Here is a 24,734-nt window from a genome sequence, read left to right as displayed (position 1 = left end):
AAGGAAATAATATATTCAAATGTTTTTTAAAAGATGCTATTTTAATCATACTTTTAAACCCTTTGTAACATTGTCTCTAGGTTTAGTGTGTGCACTGTATGTAGTCTCTCCAGCTTAATGATTGTGCCTTTGAAATCACTTTTGTCATAGCTTCTTTATTTTAGCTTCTTGGAGGCAGAGTGACTTCACGTCAACCACGCGACTCGTGCTCTGCAAGCTCCAAGCTAAAACTTCATTAATATATCCAAAAATCATCGATTTTGCTTCAAAACATTAACGAAATATCTCATCCTTAGACCTTTACCCGTTTCTGTCCCTGACCTTTGACCTCCTCTGTGGAAAAAACAGGGAGGAGGAGGGAAAGAACAGCTTATTTCTCTATTGGAGATCAATTAAGTATCACATTTCATTGATCTGCTCTTAAAGTGGCTCAATGAACGAGATTACACACACACACACACACACACACACAGTGTTCTGAATCATGACGTGTGGTTATTCTGCATGAGAATATGTTTTTTTTTTTTATCTGGGTCCTTTGAATGGGTTGCATTGTGCTCACCATTTGTAATCCAACTATAAATTGCACTATAGTTACATAAAATACTCAAATATCAAAATATAAAATTTAAAATAAAAGTACTATAAAGTTGAAAATAATGAACATACCGAGGAGAAGCTCTCCTTTTCTTTTAGTTTTGGGTCTTAAGAATGAAGCATTTACTACAAAACAAGTGATTTCACATCTTAAACAACATAAAGATACTTATAAAAAAAGCAGATTTCCTAAAAAAAAACGAGTCAACATTTTGGAAACATGAGCATCTTGACCCAGTAGCAGCTTCCTCTGCGTCTCTGCAGTTTGGGTCCTGCAATACCAAACATTAGACTGCCATCTAGTGGTGCCAACATGGTACTGCTGTCACACTCAGAATAACACACACTCACAAAGAAATGACACGAACTCAAACTTTTCTGTAGGTCAACTTGTCTATTTAATATATAAAATACGGTAAAACATACGCAAAAAGGGGAGGAGGGTAAGAGGGGACCAATGGATACTTTGGTACAATAACAAACACTTTTTTTTGTAAAAGCAGTATAGAATTTGTAATAACATATCAGTGCATACTTTATTTATGAAAATATACACAAATTGTATATCATTCTCCAAAAACAACAAAAAAATTATCTTTACAACAAAAAAGCAGACTAGCCGAACACAATATATTAGCTATAATTTATTTTAAACTTTTTTCTTCAATTTTTTTTTCTTAAATGTATTTCTGTGTGATGTATATTTGTGTCGATATTACATTTTATTTCCTATAACATGATTCACTCTTCGCTTGTTTTTAAAACGCCCATGCATTGACATCATTGTGTCTGGTCAGAAATAAGTTAGACGTGTCACGCTGCCCCCCCCCACCCACCCACCCACCCCATGTTAGCATGTGTGGACTGAGAGGTTTGTACATTGGACTCAAAGTTGCAGCATTGAAGCGGTTTGTCGCAGTCGACTCGTTCGGCGCCTCCGTCCACAGCCACGCGTGTACTAATATCACTACGCTTGTGTTGTTTGTTTCATGTCATAAAAATCGTGCAACATTAGTAACACCCTTTTTTTGAAGAAGAAAGGAAAACAAATCCCGAAAAAGAGAAAACAAAAAATATATTTATAGAATATTTTTCATATAATAAAATAAAATCAAATTCCAAATAAAACAAGATGCCTAACCTACACAAAAGAAAACGCAGATTTCTATATCATCACGACAGCTACCATCAGTGTAAGCTGTGGTAATGATGATAATAATAATAATATCAATTCTCAGAGAACAATTAAAAACAGACTGTCACCAGCACAAATTAACACTGGAAAGTGAGTGAGACTTCTAAACATCATTATACAGGAGCAAGTATCGCTTTTTTCTGTGTGTGGGAGGGGGGATGCAGGTTCTTTAAACTATTTCTCAGCACGATTGTCTTTCGGTTTTGTGATTACAGCGACCCCTAGTGTTGCTCTATAGAACGTGCCAGGGCTTCACGCGACCGCTGACGAAACTCCCGTCGCAAAAAGGAAGCCATTTTGTTTCGTTTTTTTGACAAACCTATGGCTTGCGGCCTCAATACGTGGGGTCGAGTTTTGTTTCTGTTTTTTTGTTCGGAGCTCAGAGTACAACAGTCTTAACAGTCAAAGTGTTTACACTCTTGGGGGGGGATTTATGTTCACTCTGCCACGCGCTCAGAAAAGCAATATTAACACTCAGACTTGTCACAGAGTGGATGAGTGTGTGTGAGTGACAGACGGAGAGAAAAAAACCAGAGATGAAGTGAGGAGAGGATGATGGGAGTAGTGTGTGATGAGGCTGGGGTGTCGGGTTGGGGTGGGGTGGGGGGGTTTGTGTTACTCATGGAAATGACCCCCCAAAATAATTTGACTTGTCATTTCAGCGCTGACACCCGCTGTCTGGACGGAGTAAACAGAAAAGTAGTGTGTGATGAAAACTGTATGTGTGTGTGTGTGTGTGTGTGGTTTTGAGATTAAACTTCCAGAGGGGAGAAAAAAAGCCCCGACTGAGTGAGTGAGTGAGTGAGTGACAGGGGTGAGAGGGAGGTGAAGAGGGCCTGCCCGTGAGAAGGATGTGGTGGCTGGATGTAGTAAAACCCAAAGTCGACAAGTCTGCGTTGGATTTGGGAGGTAGTCATTAAAAGATCAAGACTCGTTCTGAAACCTCCGGCTTAACGACGAAACGATACCCAGACTGCCTCCAAAGCTTTTAACAAGCAAATGGACGGAGGCTGAGAGTGCTTTTAGGAAAAAAAATAAATAGATGAATTTGCACTCTTGACCTCTAAATCTACCCACTAAACCCTAAATCACCCATTGCCACTTTTACGCAGTACAAAAATGACATCCTTCACATTTCTTTTACCTTCATAGTCGTTTTTACCTCTCCGTAATATAAAACCACAGCCAACCAGTGACAGGCGAAGGAGAGATCCTTTAAATATACACACATGGCTTCTAACAGGAGGAAATGGGGAAACCTCGAAAACAAAGGGCGGACAGGGGACATCCATCGCTTAATCGTACGCTGTCTGTGTGTCTGCTAGAGTTCGACTGATATGTTTGTGACAGATGATGCTGGCATGGACGCTGCAAATACTTTGATATGCCAAAACATTACTTAACAATAAGTAAGGATTATATCTGCAAACGTATTTTTTGGGAGGGAGTTTAGACCCTCATGGGACACTCAACTCTAAATGTAGGCAGAAAGGGGTTTTGTGCATGCTGCTGATGCCTTTAAAAGATGAAACTACTAAATTTAGGATTATTTTCTGTGGTTAATTAGTTGCTTAATTGATATTAAACTATCATGATTATTGGGTTTACAATTGCTGCAATTAGCAATAAACTAAATAAAATGAGCGTGCAAATTCTTTCTGCCGTTATTCATGTTTTAAATAAAATTGAAAAAATATATATAAATAAAAATATCTTTTAAATAGCCTTTTAGGTTGTACTTTGATATTTTTACTAATTTCTCTCCCCTCATATTGTCTTAAAGTGAATTCAATGAATGAATTATACTAACTGCAAACAGGCAGCCACTGATAAATATTTAAGGTGGTCCAGCTCAGAGTTGTAAAGGGAGCTCTGGTTCATTGATGTACAGTAATAAATTATTTAAATTAAATTACAACAAAACAGATTTTTTTTAGGATTAAATAAAAAGTGCACACATTTATTTGTATCTGCTGAATATTAGATTTTGAACAAACCAGCCAGTAATATCAGTCTAACCCTAGTGTGTATGTACAGGACGTGTGTGTGTGTGTGTGTGTGTGTGTGTGTGTGGATCAGGTGTGTTAAGGTGTCAGGGGCGGGGGTTAAAAGGTAAAGTGCGCTCCATCAGTCCTAACCATTGCTCACTCAAAACAGTCCGAGTCACCACGGCTACGTCTTCCCTTTCTGCCTCTACAGCACCCTCTCTTGGCTCGTCGACATATTACACTTTATATACACGCATAAATAATAATAAAAAAGAGACCGATCCACTGAGAATCAATGTGTTTGCTTTTTTTCTGTTTCGTTGAGGGATATCCTGCCGAATATATAGTTAATATATACAATCCCTGTCGTCTATCGTCGTCGCCCCAGATGCAGAGCTGCCCTCGCTACCGCCTGAAGCTGTTTAAATATATACTTGTATATGATTTTTTTTTTACCTTCAAAACACCTTATCCCTGTCACACAAAAGCCACAAAGGTTACAGATTGCTTATATACATGGTACCTCACGAATCTCCCCTTTGAACATCAGCTATCTATTCAAAACATGAGTCGCTTCACAAAAATAATTTCAGCTGTGTGCATTGCAGGTGTGTGTTCAAGGATGAAATTGAGAATGAACATTTGCCCAAATCACTTTGTTAAAAAACGACCAGTTGAGGTAACAAACCCGTATACACACACACACACACACACACACACACACACATCAAACACACACACACACACACATGCCTTTCTCAGCATCTGGAGTTGACAAGATGTGGGCAAAACTAGGAGTATCTGCGTCATGTGTCATTGAGCTCTTGCAGCTCGTCCCTGATTCAAAGAAAAGCAGTCTTTTACGTCGGCAACAAATCGTGTTCCTCGTTTGACAGCTAGTCTGCATGTTTCAGATTAAACGAAGACCCGGGGGTCGTCAGTCTTGTACAGGGCCAAAGTGCCGGGCCTGTTGTTGACGCGGCCACCGGCTCGGCTGGGGAGGGAGTTTTTCTTTTTAGTGTCTTCATATTCAAAAACTGAAGCGAATCCAAACTCTAAAGATCAACAGTCGAGACAGAAGGACAAAACTCCACGCTTTAAAAAGAGCAAAATGGCCCGAGGCTCTTAGAAAAGAAACAAGACTCTAGAGCGACAGCGATACAACCGTGGTCGGGCCGATGTGTACAAACATGTGGACTCATTTGGTGGCACTGGCTCAATGCAGTGCAGTTTGTGGTTGACCAAAACCTACTGATGAACAGTAAGGACGAGAAAGCGGGAGCATACCACCAGCCGCTAAGCTAATGCAGGGCATGCTGGGAAACCAGGTTTGTCTGCTCTGCCAGCGGCTCGGGTGAAATAGGCCTGATTAAAAACGTACTCATTCACTTCCACTCAAATACAGCTGAATAAAGTCCAACACTGGAACTGTTTTGAATAATCCCTGGTTTGGTGGCTCAACCCCTCGGGGTTCTGTGTATGTGTGTGAGTGAAAGTACATTAGAGTTCAAATGTGTATGCACATTGGCGTACAGGTGCGTGTCAGTGTCCATACGTGCGACATGAGTGTGTCAGCATGCTTGTTGTGTGTGTGTGTGTGTGTGTGTGTGTGTGTGTGTGTGTGTGTGTGAGGTCAGTGTTTCCTGTGTGGACAGCAGGTTACTGGGTCGATGGCGGGGATATATATTTATATGTTGTGTGTGTGTGTGTGTGTGTGTGTGTATGCATGGGGAAGGAGATCAGGGGCATCAGGGCTGGTGGGGGCATGTACACAAGCCACAAGTACACATCTCCATCTCCATCCTCCATCTGTCCGTCCGTCCATCCATCCCTCTCCGCTCATCTCTTCATGTGACCCAGGTATCCAGTCTCATTCTCTTGACGTTGGTCCCGTCCTGCTCCTGGGGCTCGGCCGAAGAGGGCCGCAGGAGGACCATGGTGGGCTGCTGGGCCCCGGCGCTGGCCTGGTGGTGGAAGTCCAGACCCCCGCCTCGTCCCTGGGTGCCGTCGTCCCGGTCGCTGCCCTCATATGAGCTGCCGTTGCTGCTGAGGCTGTCGACTGGCGAGCGGCCTTGACCTCCCGCTTCCAGGCGCAGGGTACCCGGGTAGGCGACCGTCACCAGACCTTGTCCCTGGACTTGACCCTGGCCTCCTCCGCCTCCACCGCCGCCGCAGGTGGAGCTGGGGGTGCTGCGGTCGCGGTTTGGTGAGACGGGTTCGGACTTGATGTTGACGTTGGGGTTTGTGTTGACTGTCAGTGCGGCGCCCTGAGTTATGTGGCTCACCGGCCTGGAGAGATGGAGAGGGGACAGAAAGAAGAGAACAGAAGACAAACAAAACAACGTGAGACTACAGACAGGATCAAGAACATAATTAAAGAACCACCTGAGTTATCCTTGAACATCACATGAGAGCAGACCTTCACCAGACAACAGTTTGCAGGGATGTCGCCGTCACTGATGCAGATAAACAGAAACTGGGCTTTTACGGATAAGCTAGCCATTTGCAAAGACAAACACCCAAGACATTCTGCAGCAATGCTAGAAACCGGGCACACGTAGGCTTGGTTGGACGTCAGCACATGGAGAACAAGGACACACGAAACAAAGAGGCCACATTAAAGCACAGTCCATAAGCCATGCAGCCCCGACATCCCTGCCTTTTAGATACGGTCCGTTATGGTTCACGCTGCACACCTGACCCTTCCAAAGCCCCGCCCCTTTTTTGCTCTGCGCTCCAATAACAGTTGAGCACACCACAACATTTTGTTGATGGTTAAAAGATAAAAGGCACCATAGATATGGTCACATTTTAAGTTAGCTAATGTTAGCAAAAAATCGAATGTTTTATTTACGATTAATGTAGATTAAATAGCTACTTAGCTTACGTTGTTACTAAATAAAGAACTTATGCATAAAGGCTTTTATGTTTTAACCATTTTCAAAATGTAGTGATCTTTTCAATATAGACGAGGCTGGCACAGGATATCGAAGTACACATCTGATCTGAGCTACAATACGTCATCAGGATCACAGGTAAGATGCCTTCCAGATGAGAGGTTTGTGTAGCATTCCTCATCAGAGCACAACTCTTTGCTGCAAGTCACATTCTCTGATATGAATTCCACAACAGATGTAGAAACAGTTGAATATGAGCATCAGTCCAGACTACATTTCTGTTCTGTTCGGCTTCCACAGCATGACAATCTGCAGGCTATCAGATATCAACATCTGTCCGTCCACCTGCAATAACCTTGTGCATCTGTGTATTCGGCACCACTGCTCGAACTGGAAGGGGATCAAAAGTCAGACCTTTAGGCAACTGTGGCAACATTTAGTGGCACCTTTTTTCTGCTGTGATTAAGAAGTCGAGGGATACAAGACACAATTAAAAAACATGTCTAATTAGTATCAGCCAGCTAATCTGAATATAAAAATGAGCATGAGAGTTAGTGATTCCTCTGCTTTTCCTCTCAAAGAGGACGGCCACTCTGAGGCAATGTGGATTTGATAATAGAAGATCCATGAACCAACTGTTGGATGCTGCTCTTCTCATATGTTTGTGATTCTGTCATTGTATTTCAGACGGACTATTGCGCAACACATCATCACCAGAACTGTCAGATTGTTCCGGGAGATTCAGAGGGTCCATGTTCCACCTATTGGCAGCGTTCAGACGTGATGTGGTTACAGATACCGGCCAGACTATGAAATACGAGACAGGAATGCCAGTTTGAGAAATACATCCATGGGTTTTAAGGATTAACAGACGCTGAAAGACTGCACAGAGGTTTATACTACGATGAGGAACTTAACTTCACAACAACAAAAAAATCATATCCCCTGACTCCACGATCGTAAACAGTAGAATTGACCCCTCCTATGTCCCGCCCCTTCAATCTTTGGCTAGATAGTTACAGCTCAAAGCTCCAAACGAGTCTAGAACATAGCATATCTACAGGAAAGGAAAGGAGAACGTTTGCTTGCTCAACTGTTATTGGAGCACAGAGCAAAAAGGGGCGGGGTTTAGGGTGGGTCAATTATGTTGTTCATGTTACAAATAATCTAGCTGGGATGTGTGCTTTCACCTGTTTGATTGCTCAAAGCAGTGCATTGCTGGATGAGATTTGGTTATGGCTAGCAGATACAATGTTTTAGCATTGTTTGGATGACTGTTCTGACTTTATGCCACGTAACCAGTCAGTCCCTCCAGCTGGTTCTGATGTTACAATCACAACAATTAATGTCAATTCTACCAATCACTGTGAATTCTCTGTGACCTTGCAATTTTCTCCAATCACTGCAACTTTTCTCCAAATTTGACTGATCATAGTTTCCTGCATGAAACGCTAATAATAATTTACAAATGTGAGACGTTTGCGTGACTCTGCCTGGAAAAAGTTCCCTTATATTTTTAATGAAATATACAAACATGCATTACAATTTTTTAGAAAAACTGCTGAGAAATCAGATATTTTAGGCTACAACAATCCTAAAAAAAGCCTGTAAAATCTTGGAGGGTCTGACCAGTGCGTCAACAGAGTAGTCTCATTGAAATGAATGAGTGGGCAGTGTCTGACATGGACTTACTCAGCCACCACCAACATCTAGACTTTCTAGTCACATCTTTCTAGTCATATCTGTCTTTTAATTTAAAGAAATAGCTTCACATTAATGGAGTTTAATCACCAAAGTCTGTTACTATCTCACAAAATAGTGTTAAACATGTCGAGTTGTTCACATCTCTCTCATTTTTAGTTTTAAAAGTATGATCATCGTCTGAAGAACACGCTCCAGCATTTCATTAGGCTGCACTAAACTTCTGTTCACGTGCCTTAAGATGCTCGGGACAAAGTGCCAAACAGCTGACATCTGTGTCAGTGTCTCTACCTGCCACGACTCTTTGATCAGCCCCCCCACCCTCACACTCAGCCTCCCTCCTCCTCCTCCTCCTCCTCCTCCGCTGGCTGGAGGCTGAGTCGAACCTGTCACCGGGTCTGACACCGGCTGTTGACGCTGCACTGTGGCTCGCTTCTTTGACGGTGTCGACAGGATTTTTCGGATGGTGCTCGTTTTCTCTCTCTCTCTCCCCCAGCTTGACACGGTCGATCTGAATTTGAGGCTCCCAATTACTGCGTTTCGCCCCTCGGGTGTGTTCTAATATGTCATATCATGAGCCATCTGCAGCTCTGTATCTCTAATATTCCCTCAATTACTGGCAGACTGAGAGGGGAATTTAAGATAGCACTCCTTCAGGCGATCTGGGTCTGCGGCACTCAAATGTGCTCGCTGTCTTGCTCCTCTACTTTAACTCATGCACTCTTGCTGTCTTACATACAAATGCTTCTTCCCTCCTACTCTCACACACACACACAAATCCCTCGGTGGTGGCGAGGCTCACTCCGTCTCTCGCCGTGCCCACTTCATCAAACCTGCGCGTCGTGGCTCAGGCCGGCACAGGTAGATGGATGGCGGTGCCACGGGGGGGCCGTTGCTATGGCGGGTGAAAACGGCAGAGTCAGCGGGCCGGTGACAGTGATGAAGGCGAGAGCGGCAGGCTACCCCCGAGCACTAACAACACAGCGAGCACAGCCAGAAGCAGACACTTGGTTACAGTGTGGTGTGATTAGATGCAGCCGTGTTTCCCAAAATGCTCTGCTTTTCTCAGGACCAACAAGCTGCAACATGACTCTTCTTTAATTAAATTCAAATCAGACAGATCAGTCATTTCCACAACTGTGTGTTGTGCATAATTAACAGTTTGTTACTTAGTTTGACAAATGACAGTCAGTGTAGCAGACTGTATTCTAGTTACATTAGTTTTTTATTTATATCGTTTGATATTTAAAGGGGAACTCATGGGGAGTGCTAGTCCCCATAACAAACCGGGTTATTAAGTTAAAAAATGTTTACCAGGGAGAGAGTGTAACAAAAAGATGCCATGACTGCATCGTAGGAAATGTAGGATTCAGTATGTTGCGATCTTGGCCCATACTAGGGACTATAAGGTGAAATATCTCAGCCTCTGCTTTGATTCTGACTATTTATTTAAAATCTGTCACTTGTGAGTCCCCCAACTTAAAATGGTAAGACTAAATTGCTAGAATACTTTAAATTATGTTTATTCCTTTTGTTCCTTATCAAAATACCTAGATTTAACCTTTCTTAAATGCTACTCTCACATAATAAATAAATTATGAAGAGTTCTCTAAATAGTCACTCAGTATTTTGGCCAGGACAGGATTAAGTACTGGAATTGATTGTAGGTGCCTTTTGACATTTAAATAGTTACTCTTCCACCCATAGGACACTAGCACTATGAAGCATTTTCAATGCTAATACTATGAAAAGGAATATGACAATGTCATACACGTACCAATAGATCAGAGCTGATTAGCCCTGTTGTTAAAGTAATCCAGGAATATTTCATGAAACTTATAAATGCTTGAAAGCTGTTGAAGAGATGTCAAAGTTTTGTTTTTAACTGGTTCTCAAACAGCCTAAATGTAACACTGATGCCTCTATATGAGCTACATACACAAAGGAGACCATCAGCGGGAAGACTGGCCGTTTCTATATCGTTATTCTTAATGTCTGAAACGAGGCAGTGGGAACGCTACCGATTTTGTCCACAGGGGCCGCCAGAATCAACACAAATTTTCCCAGTTGCTGCTTTACATTTAAAAGTAAATGTCGCCAAATATCACATTATTTAGCATATTCACTCAGTGCCGTGATACATTAGTACTTTCAGTCAATGCAGTTCACTATAACATATTTAGTTATGTTCTCTTTCAATTTATTCCTAAGTAAATTTTCGTTTGTTGTACATCCTACAACTAATTACTTCTGTGTTTGCCTCATAAGAACCCTTCCTGTGTTATCTGTTTTTACACAGTGACAGTCTCTCCATTGCAAACTGTGTAGTCTGTGCTGATGTCCCTTCATGCAGCAGATATTTTGGGAAAGTGGCATGCTGTAGCTGTGTGGCTGAAGTGTAAAGAGTACAGTACCAGCAGAGGCCGTCCTCCCTGCCAAAGAGCAAGTTGGACTGAGAGGCCAAGCTGTGGAGGGAGGTGGAAAAAAGAGACAAAGCAAGTTTAAAAAAGCTAAAACAGCAGGGAAACAGTGGGACGGAGGCCAGTCACGGTCAGTCACATGGTTACTACAAGAAAAAAAAAAGGCTCAACAGCTGCTTCAGTCACACTGAGATGATGTTAGAGGCAGAGCTGTACGGCAGGAAGTGTTAAAGCCTGCGCTGACACAAATTTGACAGTCGTCCACACGCAATGCATTTACAACAGTCAGCTCTAATAAACTTGAAATCATTGGCTTCTCCTGAGCTGGGATCAGGCCAATGGGAATCCTCAACGGAGACTGCAATTAAAGGAATATACGGTGAATTCTCAAACAGTGTATTTCTAGGGATGCACCGATACCAGTACTGGTGGCTCTGATACTGCACCTGATACCGCTTTACGGCAGTGTGATGTTGCGTAAGCTCTCATTAGTTGAGCAGGTAGACTGAGGTTATTTTAAGCATTAACAGCATTAGCAACATTTCATTATGTACTCATATTGGTATTTGGTTTCAGCAAGTACCCAAATATAAGTATTTTTACTTGTATTTGGTCTGAAATTTGGTGTTGGTGCATCCCTGAATATATTAGAAACATCCCTGTATTTTAATCTGCTGCCATTTTACTGGTCCCTTTGGGTTAAAAAAGGCTACATATGCTAAGGTTTTCCCACTTTTGTTTCCCTCTCAGCCTCTATTTTTCCAAACATTTAAATTCCTTTTAGTCTTTTATTTGAGAATTGATGGTAAATTTTGTAAGAACCCAACATGTTGGGAGCAGCTGATCTGAAGCCACCTCGGTACTGGTAAGTAGAGGTTTTTGATACACAGCTCAGATTGCTGTGGAACAAAGTAACCTGTGACCATCCTAACGACTAAACTAGACTATACTGTATGTTTGGTGCTAAATAAAACAGAAGCATTATCTTCCAGGTAGCAGGAAGCCAAATGAAGCCGCTGCTAGTTTTTACACTGTGGTCTGGGAAAACACTGATTCCTCTGGGGAGGTTTTGCTGAACAGCCTCTGATAGCATGTGTGCATTATGCCCGGCCGACAAACAGTGTGTCCTGTAAGCAATTTAGCAATGTGTGCACTGTCTGCAAGTGTTTTTTTTCTCTTCTAAACCTCAGCTGAGAGAGGGAGGGAAGAGACAGGGTGAAAGAGACAGACTGAGAAAGACAAAGTGTGTTTTTGTGGACGAAAAAAACAAGAACAAAGTGAGAAGAGCACCAGGCAGAAACTTCAGCCACTAATAAAACATTTTATCCACTGTGTTAGCTCCGTACATGGATGGATCAAATGGACAAAACAACACTGATGCACTAGCAGACAACGTCCCTACAAGCAGTTCTGTTTATTTCCTGCAAAAGTGTCCCAAATGGAAGCCCCGTCTGCCGATAACACATCGACTCAGTGAGGAAACAAACAACAAATGGCATCCGGAGAGCAATTCATAAACAGGCAAACCAGCTGAACGCCAGGCTCTGCAGGGAGGTGGATCAGGGGGCAGCCGTGACATTAACATTTAGATTGTGGAGTGAGGAGGAAGATGGGAGTCAACAGGTGTACGCCGAATTAAACCGAGTCCGACAAAAGAGCAGGAAATAAGCGGGAAGACGGAAGTAGCGGAAGCGGAATGATTAAAAAGAGGGATGGGAGAGGGCAAGATGACAGAAATCATTTCCTCGTGGAGCCTGTGGCGAGGAAAAGTGTGGACGACAGCGAAGGCGAGGCTCACAGCCAAACCGTCATTCACTGTTTGATTGGAAGGGCTTGTTTGCTCGCTGTGAGGCCGCGCTGTGATGAAACCAAAAACAAACCGGAGCGGTCTGGGCTGCAGAAGTGCACACGTCTGCCCATGCTGTCCTAGGACGGCACGATTTTTCCGTTCTGCCGAGAGAACAGTTTGGTGTGCTGGGAAAGCTTCCCACATTTCTGTGGCGCTCGCTTGTTTTCAGTGACAGTGAATCTGCCATTCGGAGCACACACACACACACACACACACACACACACACACACACACACACACACACACACAGACACGACTCACGACTACGCATACACAGACATCCGCATCACACACATACACCACACACACATACACACACAACACACACACACACACACACACACACACACACACACACACACACACACACACACACACACACACACACACACACACACACACACAGTAAACCTGCCTGGTGTTCACTCTATTGTCAAACCTGAGAGTGGATGAAATTCAAATGCTGCTTATTCAGTGAAATCATGACTATTGTTTCCAATGTTTTAAGGAATGTCTTGACTGCTTTAAAGCACACTGACACTCTGGAAGCAAAATATTTTAATACTTACAAACTAGGGCTGCAACTAACGATTTCTTTTAATCATTGACTGATTTCCTAAATATTTTCTTCAAACGTTTTTGGTCAATACAAATAAGGGAATAAGCTGATCACAAGTTCCCATAGACCAATGGGAAGTCTTCAGATGTTTTGTTTTATCCAATCAACAGTCCAAACCCCGAAGAGTTTACTATCACAGAGGACAAAGAAAAAAACAGAAATCATTCACATTTAGGAAGCTGGAAACAGTGAGTATTTGTTTAAATAAATTCCTATTAATATAGCTGCAGATTAACTTTGATAAATACATTCACCCATCCTTTCAGCTCTACATAGAACATATAAAAGAACCTGCAATCCTGCACACTTCTACTCACTTTTATGTGTGCAAGAACATTGTTTTATTACAACTGGGAATATGGAAAGGAAGGCTGTAATGAATATTGCACACTGACATTCTAGTCTGTAATATAAGTCTATTACCAAATGACTTAAAGTAGTAACTCAATTCCTTTTACAATAAAATTATCCTAAGAGTCTAACATCTTAATGCTAACATCCTCAGAATGACAATATTAACACGCTGATATTGAGCAGGTATCATTTTTACCATGTTCACCAATGTAGTTTAGTGTGTTAGCATGCTAATATTAGCTAATTAGTACCAAACACAAAGTACAGCTTGCAGGTATCTGGTCACAAACCAAAGTACTGCACAAAATCAAATGTTGACCTGAAGATGGCGCTAGAGGTGGTGTCACCATCACCGAAGTGGATTGAGTTCATCCTAAAAGGGGAACATCCGAACCATCCGATAGCTGTTCAAATATTTTAATCAAAACGGCAAATGTCAGACCAAAGTGGTGGAGCGACAGACGGACAGCATGGCTGAAAAATTCACTCGTTCCAGCTTCCTAAATTTAAAGATGAGTTTTTCTCAGTTCCATAAAGTTGTGAATGGAGTGTTGAGCTGCTGGTTGGAGAAAATGTTCAAAAGATGCTTTTTTTTCACTACTTTTGAAAGTTTATAGCTTAAATGATGAATAGATGAATTGATAATAATAAGACTAAGTCTAAGTAGTAGACAGTGGTAAATTAAAGATAGAGGTGACTCTTTATGGCCCTCGGCAGAGAAGCAGTAGTTGGATTGCTTCGGCTGATACTCTTTGGGGAAAGTGAGAGCTGGCTGTCTCTGAGAGGTTGGACAGATCTGTTTGCTGAACGATTTGATACAATCTGGACAGCCATTTGTTAACATTTGCGAGGCGATATGAAGAGCTCTGCTGTGTATGAGCTGGTGAGTGTTAACTATGTACTGCTTTTTCAAAGATGCTCAACCCCCTGGAGTCACAGCTGTTGTATACAATAACAAACAACCTATTATCATATTTTCATGGACAATTTTCAGCTTGTCAGACAGAGAAACAAATACCAGTCTCACTCCTGACAGCTGGCATTATTTTTACTGTCTCTTTTTAACACATTTCCGTTATCTTTAATTGTCTCCTTTGTGTTTGAGCTGCGCAGTCTCTTAAATTAACTTCATGACAAGATATGTGTCTAGCTGAGATTGCTCTGAACAAAGGGACTTCAACAGCGCTGTCGAATGCTAAATGCTTATTTTGTATACCAAAAACTACCAAACTAAGATCAGACCTAAGAGTGTTTCAGGATATTAACTGATTATCAAACTCCATCAAATTCCAAACGGCATCTAATTTAATGTTATCTGTAGAAATAACTGGCTTTGACAGCTAAGCTACATCTAAATTATTCTTTTTAGTCATGCTACTGTAGGCATTTGAGGACTACATGTATCTGAGGAATTGAAACTTATTTCTGACTGTCAGCTGACATTGACAGCTAAATGGTGGAAAAGTTAAATTTTAATGCAGTAAGCATGTCAGTGGCGCAGAGCTGTGCGCTGGGACAGTGTTTGGGACTGGAAGCAGCATCCAGAGACTCCTTTCATTCGAGAAGCTTGCGAGGCGCTGCTGCTGTCACACTGCAGCATCTTCCTCTTTGTTCATGACACTTCCAAAGAGCTTCAGATCTTAGCTTTAGGTGGCATGAGAACTCTTTTAACCACACTAGTAAAGTGATAATCTGGGGGAAAAGAAAGTGCCTTGACGGAAGTGAAAGAGCGATGAAGTACAGACAGAGCAAAGCAACAACAGGCATCACGTTCAACAAACAAATGGAGAGAAAAGATGGTTTAATATCAAGTTTGTCATGTAATTGCATCTCTTCTGTAATTTCTTTGGGTTATTTTGTTATTTTGGCTCATAACTGAGCCTGTGAGCAGTGTAATAACGTCACAGATAAAAAGGCATGGCAGAGCTGCGTAGCACTACGATGCTATCATGTCATTCACCTCAGGTTAGCAGCAAAATTGGAGATGCAGTTAACCATCTCCGCATTCTGTTTCTCTGCACCCCACATGCTGTGGAGAAAAAGGGGGGAGGGAGGACAAAACAAGAGGCAGTTATAAGCTGCTCCCCCATCCACAGGTTAGCCTAGCACAGCCAGACTGGTCACACAAAGACTTAGCACTAATGGCTAAACTGCTACAACATAAATGTGCCTGATGGGGCTCAGGCCAGGTTAGCTCTGAAGACACTGAAATCATTTGGAAACATTTCAACTTATACAGATGTGAGACTTTTACTGAAGACAGCTCCCACCGACCTGTAATGTGCTAACGGAGAGTAGACAAAATACTGTGAACACCTCAATGGCAAGGACTTAATCTCTGAAGTAACTTAATCACAAAAGCACAGATACAAGTCAGTCACATTAGCAATTATCAGAATTTCAGAAAGTTGTTTTAAAAGCAACCTGAGACGTCTAAACTGCAAACAAATCTCTTAAAAAACTGTCAAAGGAAACTCTCACAGATCATGAAGACATTTAACAGAAAATGTGCATTGATATAACGCAGTAAAGGAACCGTGGTCACAAATAAAGCTGTCAAATGCTGCTTAAATGACATCATTACTAACAAAAGTTTACATCATTTTTCATGTTTATTTCTGTTTATTATTTCATCTATTCCGTGTAGGTTATGGGCTGGTAAGATAAGATAAGAGAAGAGAAGATTGGTCGTTTCTATATCGTTATTCTTAAGCTTCTATTGTCTCTTAAAGACAAGAGAAGCTGTGCAGACTGACTCCAGTTTCATGTAAACAGATAATCAACAAAAAAAGCTGAGTCTTGAGGTGGAATTCAAAGCACTTCAAAAATCTTAACCATAGTGACTTCAGTTGTTGGATCCCCGCAGGCTAAACTGGGTGTTTATGGCCCTGCACAGCCACAGGTGGTTTCAGTTCTTATGAATCTTAAAAACACATCTAAAAACTCTCACTCTGCCTGTTTTATCAAGGATGCTTTGACAACTAACTTGGGATAGTATCCCAGCATGCATTCTGCATCAACTAGAGGTGACGACGTAGAGTTTGTGCCAGGCTCACATCTGTTGTTGTGATGAAGTTTTAACAAGGTTCACCATTAAGATTTCTAATATGTGATCAATTTATCAAAATTATGACTATTTGATTACATTTTCCATCATCACTCGAAGGAGAACAATCTTTTCTCAGAGAGCCCTTCAGTAATTTACTCTGGCTCTGATGTCTCCATACTGTTTCCAATGTTAAACGTAGATCTCAGAGTCTATATATCCAATATTTGTTAATGCCAACTTGGTTCTTCTGAAGGTTCACGTCATTCTATCATTATTTTTCATCATTTTAACATTGTGAAATATTGCCCTGCATCCTGAAGTTCGGAGGAGAGAACTAACCAGCCAAAACTACTGAAAACACCTGTGTGGGTGGGCCAAAGGAGCAGTAGTGTTCCCAGACTCTGAGTGGCAGGGGGGCGAAAAACTAAAAGGGACACGTATATCACAAGTAGGGGTTAGGCTTCATTTAGCTTTAAGGTAACAGTGGAAGAAGTGCACTTTGGGGGGGGCTCAGATCGACTAGAGGGATGGGAGTGAGTCCTGTAGGGTAAATTTGTTCTGACATCACATCATCTCCATTATTTACTAGCTGGCCAAACGAGAAGAGCGCTGAAGTTAGAACTTTGAGCCGGGCCAGCTTTTACAGTTTCAAACCCTGTGTGCCGGATAACACAGCTAGCAGCTTAGCCTCACTACCAGAAGCTAAATGAGAGTGGGACTCCAGTGGGAGTCGGAGCTGAGTGTGGGGTGGGTGGGGGGTGGGGGGGGGTATCTAGGTCACCACAAAGATGAATCAACCGCAGCTGGGGTGATGCTACAGCTTTGTACGGGAGAGGTGCTTCAAGTGTTTTATGCATTACGGTATACTGAATCAGCTGACATGCGTGACACTTGTAAAAAGTCTACCGGTCGGATGTTTAAGGGGAAGGTCAAAGGTCAGGAAACAGCGAATCCATCTCATTTACGAGTTGCTTAAATGAAGGAAAAGGGAGCTTACACCAAGTTACTGAGCGACGCCAAGCTCAGCTGCTGCGACTGTTGCTGTTGTTGCTGCTGCTGCTGTTGTTGCTGGGAGACTGCTGGTTGCTGTTGCCAGGCAGCCATGTTGCCAGGCACCAGCCCTGGTGGTGTGAACGTCTGGAGCGCTGTGAGATCTGCACTCGTCAGCTGGTACTCTGAGATTAAGGGATGGAGGGGGAGACGCACAGGGAGAAAGAAAGAGAAAGGAGGTGGAGAGGAGGGGTGAGGGGGGGATTGTTTTACATCATACAACTTTTCTGGTGCATCAATATTAATCAGGGCTAATCCATATTAATGGAGACCTTTGAAGTGGAATCATTCCAGAAGCCCTCACACAATGAACAAAGTGAATATTCATAGTGGTTTGTGGCATCACACTGCGAGGTTTTCACGTTTCTCTACATGACGCTCAAGATTTCCCATGACATAATGCAGACTATATCTCTTACTTGGCTTTATGTTTTATCTTTTTCCAATTTTTTAAAGTCTTTCCTGCGCTGATGTAAACAGACAGTTTCCGTGTGAGCTGCTAAAATGTCCCGTCTTGCTGTGAGGGGGGCAGTGGTGCCTTCACTGTCTTACCGGTGTTGTAGGCCGTCTGCATGCCGGAGAAGGGCGCTAGGAGACTGGGTGTTGCCACGGAGACCACTGGTGTGGTGAGCGACTGGGAGCCACCTAGCCGCTGAGCATTCTGGGAAGACAGAAAGATGGATGGAGGAAGTTAAGAGACTGGAGGCAGAAGAGGGGATTACTGCTACAGTGCTTCTAAAAATGGGGGTCTGGGGGTCCTTCAGGGGGCCAGATGGTGGTTCTACGGGATCTCCAGCTAAGTGAAGAGTAGTCTGATTTCTTAAAAATGTTATCTATAAAAACTTAATGTAATGATGAATAAAACTCTTAATCTGCATCTCCTCTGCATACAGTGTAGATAATTCCAGCAAAAACTCTTGTTTAGCAGTCTTCCAATGGAAGTCTGGCACCGGTGTGCTTGTATCTGAACATTTTGGTGTCAAAACTTTAAGGCATTGTGGTTTTACATATACCAAGAGTCATGTCAGAGATGCTTAAACATCAGCCTAAGATTTACAACCAAACACTTTCTTTCTCGGATCGGTTCCACAACGAATCGTGCCTTTTTCTCCTTATATGGGCTGAGTGTAGGAGTTCACGGCACATGACTTCATCCATTTTCAACAGCAATAATGATAATGGTTAGCATGTGCTTTCCACTGTACAGCAGAGTGGATGCAGAGACCTTGTAATGTGACTGAGAACAATTTAATTACACTGTTACTACTGAAATATTTCACTATAAACACAGCTTGTTCTACTTCTAGTTGAACTAAAAAACAAATGCATTATCCTGTGATTTATTTGTACTCTGTGCTTTACGAAGCTGAAGTGCAGCAACTCTAATTAACTTTCAATCCTCAGTTTCATTGGCAGACTAAATAAAGAAAAAAATTCTAAAACAAATCCAAACAGAGCACTAATAACTAAAGTCTGACATAATAAAGAGTTACATGACTGTGCAGGGCAGTGGAAGATGTTTTATTCATCGTGCCACAGACAGAAGCGTTTCTGCTCCCTGTGAGGAAATCCAAGGCCCTCAGTTCTCTCTGAGGCGTCTAACTTTTTCGGTGACAATTTAACATCTCCGTGGAAGATGAGAAGTGTCTCGCATCTCGAGGTGGCGTTGGCACGGCAACGCTGTCGCCAGGGCCGGGCCGCCCGTGTTATGTAGCGTCACGGTGGAAGGTGTTATGAGAGGCATCGCTGTGCTGGAGAATCATGCTGACAGGAACGCATGCATCGACAAGGCTGACAGAGGAGAGATGAACGGGGATGTAAGAATGTGTTTGTGTTGAAAAAGGATGTGTGTAAATGTGTGCGGGGAGGTATGCGAAGAATTAAAACACAACGTGAGGTGTGTGTGTGTGTGTCTATATTTAGGTAGAGAAATATGCATGAACACATGTTAGCATGCATGTGCGTGTAGGACTGAAGGGGTCAGCGAGTCGGACTCCAACATGTCCGTCTGTGTTCCAGGTGGGAGACTTTGTGATCTTTCTTCACTCTGATCCTCAGAGCATCGACACTCAGATGAAACCAAACATGCACATGCTGAGCAGCTTTCACACAGAGCGGAGAGTCAGCTGGTTGCTCCGGTTCCCTCAATACTCCCTCTATAGACTGTTTGTACAGAGCAAATGTCACTTTAAGCTTTACTGTACCATCACATTTAGCACAATATAAGCACACACGTTTTAGTTTTGCTGCTTTGCTTTTTATAAAAGTAATTTCTGAAATGTTTTATGTCACAAATTGCAACATTTTTATGTATATTTTGCTTCTTAAACAAGAAACTGGATGTTTGGGTCAGGATTATTATTTTTTGCTGATGTTGGGGGGTAAAAATAGGTACATTGTTTAAATTCAGTATACTCCAGTCTAACGGTAAGTTTGCAAAAGGAAACAATTTATCTGCCTACAGCACAAAGTCAGCACTGATTTGTACTATTATACAAATAAAACTACTGGAATTTAGATATAAAAACCAGCAGATTCAAATAAATACATATTGTTACATAAAAATGGAATATTGGCTAAACACAACATAAGTCATAGGTCTGGCTCTTCCGTTCATTCGCACTCATTACCACTCATGTATAAAATGTATTTCTGGTAAGAGCTGTTTTAAAGTTCCCCTCCACTGAAAAATCTGTTTCCCTACTTGTTCCTGCAGTTGGATGTTTGAGCTTCTCTGTGCAGAATGATCTCTGTGCAGAGTTTGACACTAGAAGGATGTTTTCACATTCATCTGCTGAAAGTGGAAAGTTTCTCTGAGCTCATTGAAAATCTGATTTTGATTATTTGTGACATCACAAATCATTTGGAAATCAATCCTGGTCCAGAATGCAACTTATGAGAATGGAAGTGAAGTAGGAGACATCTTGTGCCCAGCAGGAAAACTTTAAAACGTTATAGATTCTGTCATTTTTAATGAGGTAGAAAGAGAAGATGACTTTTTATGAGGAAATTATACTTTTTCTGCATCAGACAGACATTATCGCTCCAAGCAGACTAATGTATATACTGTATGTCTTAATACATGTCTGGAGGGAATCTGTAAGTAATTACATTTTGGGAAATGTGCTAATGTGCTTTCTTGCCAAGAGTTATATGAGAAGATCGATATCACTCATGTCTGTATGCTAAGTATGAAGCTTAGCCAAGAAACAGTTTGGCACCTAACCCGCCGTAAAAAGGCAAACTGTGGTTTTAACACTTGCACAGATTAAACAAACGAGACACAAAGTGTTAATTAGTGAGCTTTAGAGGTATTTTTAGGCAGATTTTGTTTCCGTCAGACGGAGCAAGGCTAGCTGTTCTCTCCTGTTTCCCGTCTCCATGCTACGCTTAGTTAGCCGGCTGCTGGTGGTAGCTTTATATTTACAGAGTGGAGTTTCTGTCTATCTGAGTTCTCATGTTTGTGACTTGACTCCGTGGGAAACCTAATAGAGCCCAGCCTGAAGTGAAGGCTGAGATGTTCGAGGAAGCAGTGCAACCAGCTGATCTGTCCACTGTGCGTCTGTTGCTCTGATGCTCTGAGTTCACCGGGTGCTCTGACGCTCTAACTGCTCTTCTTCTACTCTCGTCATTGCACCGGTGCCACTGAGTCAACCCCGATGGGATGCGTTTGCTGACGGTGTCACACTCATGCTCGGTGAGATCACACAGAGTTCGACACCACATCCACGAGGCTAGAAGTCTAGAAGTCTATTCACCTCACTCACCAACTCCAGCTCTTCCTCTGTCTGCACGGCGGGCGGAGGAGGAGGAGGGGGTAGAAAACAGAGGACGGTTACGTTTCTACAACAACTAACTGCAGTAAAATATGAACATATGAACTTAATCTCAAGTGTAGTCAGGACGCATTATAACAACTACCTACAGGGATACTTTTACATGTGTTCGACTGAAAGCAGGGCCTCTAGTCTTTAAGCAGTGTTGCAGAGTCGAGTCTGAAGTTGAACTTCTCAACCACAAACTGATCGATGGCTGACTGAAGGAGACCTCTGGATCCAGATGTTGAAATGCACAACAGGAAGGATGAATATTCACAACATCTAGATGTGTTTCTTAAAACATCTCCAAGAAGTCTGTCTTGGATTTTGTCTATGGTTGGTGGACTTTTAACTCAACATCCTTTTGTTTGAAAATGCTGTTGAAATCTAAGGAAGGAAACTATTGGAGAAAGATTTAGAGACACTGGAGAAAATGCTCATCTTTCATTCTTAAACATGAGCTCATTATATTCATTACTTCTAATGACCATTAGGTTGGATGAGTCGAGCCAAAAATAGGGAAACTAATGTAAATTCGACATGCAGTTTCTGACAATAAACAGCTTCTATGAGGCCCATTATCCTCACACAAAAACATTCACCAAACCCTACCTGCACAAACTCGTCTAACTTGCTCGTTTCAATGTGATGAATGCCAGCTGTTAATTAATAGGTGTGCTTTTGTGACATTTCATTTTTAGCGCAATCAACGCCCTTAAACTGCCACATAAGGTGAGCAGTTGTGGGCTCATTTTGTGGGAAAGTTTAATAAAAAAAAACGTACATGTTCTACATTAGACTCGGAATCATGTCAGTTGTTTCCAGCTTAGCAGTGTCAGTCTACCCAAAACGATTCGAAAATATTACTACAGCTGTCAACACTGTCATCACAATACTGTGACAGAAATAAAGAGGGAATGGCTTGGCATGAAGTTGGACACCAAAACCCATCTTGCAAAAGCAAAGATAGAAGCGAGGCTAAAATGGGAGGCGGCCAAAGGGACGAGACAGTAATGGGAAATAGATTCCATGATGTTGCACTGTCGGGTGCAACAGAGGATGTTCCCCTTGAAAACCACCTGCAAGACCCTGAGGCTGAGAATGATCAAACTACACAACGACTGAACTGTTTAAATAAAGCTGAATTTGGACCTCAAATTCGGTCAGATTGAGGCATTCAAATTCTCATGTCAAACAAGTGTTTCTCCCTGTGGAGAGATGTTCTTATTGGAGGTCTTACTTCACAACAAACCAAAACCAACAAGTCAATAATCATTTTCTTTGTTTTTTGTAATGATATTATAATTTACCTCAACTATTAATATGACTATCTGTACATTAGTGTAGTACAACAGGCCCGTAAAAATTCTACATATGAGACAATTCCCTTTAAAGCCACTCAAACATTTAAAAAGATCTCTTCGTATGAACGGTTCTTGCATGAGGCCCATTGTATTAATAGACAATGACAAGTCACCCTTACCATTACAGATTATTGGCTCTAGCCATAACTATCTATTACAGGCCGTGGTTTATAAAGAAGCTACCTGAATAGTTTGCCAGAAACGACCAAACCTTGATCCATTTTGAGCTAAAGTACGATTCATCAGCTCTGACTACATGTTTTGCCCCGTCCCATGTGAGTCTGGACTCATCATTTGTCCCTGTGTGGCTGCCATAGTTCCCCTCACCAGCTGCATGAGGCTCTTGCCGCTCTGCGAGGTGATGACCCTCAGGTCCGGCTTGCGGCTGTTGACCATCTGAGGGCTGGGCGGAGGCGGAGACTTAGCCGGGACTACTTTCCCCAGGCTGTTGCCGTTGGATACGGAGAGGAGGCCCGGGGAGGCCCTGGCACTGATGTAGCCATTAGCTGTAGAGACACAGAAAGAGAGAGGGAGAGATTTAGTGAAGAGGGAGGGATGGAGGAGGTTGTGTGTTTGTCTGTTTTGATGTTTTCAGTATCTGGATCTACCTGTGAACTCTGTCTGTGCTTGTCTGTCTGAGTGTGTATATTCAGCTCTTGTGCGTGTGTGTGTGTGTGTGTGTGTGTGTTGATGTCTGCCCGTGTGTTCTCATTAGCGAGTTGGATCACTCCGTCGCACCACATGCTCCTCATTGTTTCTGCAGCTCAAACAGTGTTTTTTTGGCGGCACTCTGATTTTTCTGCAGCTCCTCCACATCAAAACCATGTCACTCTCCTACAGAACTATTTCATTTCCACTCTCTCTCGACGTCTCTCCTCTTTTGTTTCAGTCGTTACGGCGCTCGGTGAAAAACACACACAAATGTCTCTGGACTCTTTCCATCTTACACTGCAAAAAATATCATCCATGACTTGTTTTCTTATTTCACTGTGCTTCCAATACATCCCAATTATTAGTGCTGTCTCTGTATTGTGGAGTGCATCTCCCATGTGGACCTGAGTAACTGCATGTTATTATAAGCTGTGAGATTAGCTTTTGTCAAACATTTTCCCTGATGAAACTTTAAAGGCTTCTTGAAGAAATACCTGAATTGAACCTACGTCTGCAGAGCCTCTTATTCGAGATTGGATGTTTCTGGCATTCTTGCTGCACTGTGTTTAAATTTAAAAATTAAATTTACCAGAAATGAATGCTGATATTTTGAAACAAGACACAATAGGGAAGAAAAATTACACTTGTTTCTTCAGGAATTCTTGAAACTGTAAATAATTTTAATATTTTTTCCAAGACCAAAACCAACAATGTGTTCTTCTGTCTCTCAATACTGTGTCTCTTTCCTACCCTGTCTGTGGCTCTCAGCCCTAATCCAAATGGTTTCTACTGAACACATACATCTTTAAAAACAGCTCAGAAATATATAATAACATTTCTTAAAAGGCTCAGTAATGTCCTGGAACAGCTGCTCACCGTAGTTTTCATCAAACGTTACTCAAATAGAAGGAAATAGTGCATTTGTTGGGGACTATTTTCACCGGCGGATTAATCCACATTTGGTGCTTTAGTAAGTGTTTGGTGCAGCAGGACAGTGAATGTGGGATTGAGACAGAATAAACTACAGCGTGTTTGTTCATGGTAGAGAAAGAACATGTCACCCAATGCAACAGTGTGGCTCATTGATGTGTTGTGTGTGTGTGTAGCTCTTTGGTACGCACACAATACTTGTTAGTAGGATACAGTCATTGTTGGTTTTGGTCTTTTCATGGGATTTGTAAA

The 24,734-nt window shown here is 42.2% G+C and overlaps 1 protein-coding gene across 10 annotated transcripts in view; it reads right to left on the bottom strand.

The window, feature by feature from the left end:
* Positions 1 to 971: 971 nt before the first annotated feature.
* mef2d (myocyte enhancer factor 2d) overlaps positions 972 to 24,734 on the bottom strand; it is a 104,498-nt gene continuing 80,735 nt past the window's right edge. For 3 of the 10 annotated variants that reach the window (XM_051405703.1, XM_051405705.1, XM_051405704.1), the window contains exons 7-13: positions 23,229 to 23,407; positions 21,478 to 21,507; positions 18,272 to 18,380; positions 17,667 to 17,844; positions 15,581 to 15,649; positions 10,793 to 10,843; positions 972 to 6,069 (exon numbers count right to left, since the gene is read on the bottom strand). In XM_051405703.1, coding sequence (XP_051261663.1) covers positions 5,628 to 6,069; positions 10,793 to 10,843; positions 15,581 to 15,649; positions 17,667 to 17,844; positions 18,272 to 18,380; positions 21,478 to 21,507; positions 23,229 to 23,407 — 1,058 coding nt within the window. In that variant the 3' untranslated portion in view covers positions 972 to 5,627. The remainder of the gene's footprint in view (positions 6,070 to 10,792; positions 10,844 to 15,580; positions 15,650 to 17,666; positions 17,845 to 18,271; positions 18,381 to 21,477; positions 21,508 to 23,228; positions 23,408 to 24,734) is intronic. The other 7 variants (XM_051405711.1, XM_051405712.1, XM_051405706.1 and 4 more) reach the window with 6 other exon arrangements.

Source organism: Dicentrarchus labrax, unplaced genomic scaffold, assembly GCF_905237075.1.
Source record: "Dicentrarchus labrax unplaced genomic scaffold, dlabrax2021, whole genome shotgun sequence".
NCBI lineage: Eukaryota > Metazoa > Chordata > Actinopteri > Moronidae > Dicentrarchus > Dicentrarchus labrax.
This window is presented reverse-complemented; position numbering and strand designations above follow the sequence as displayed.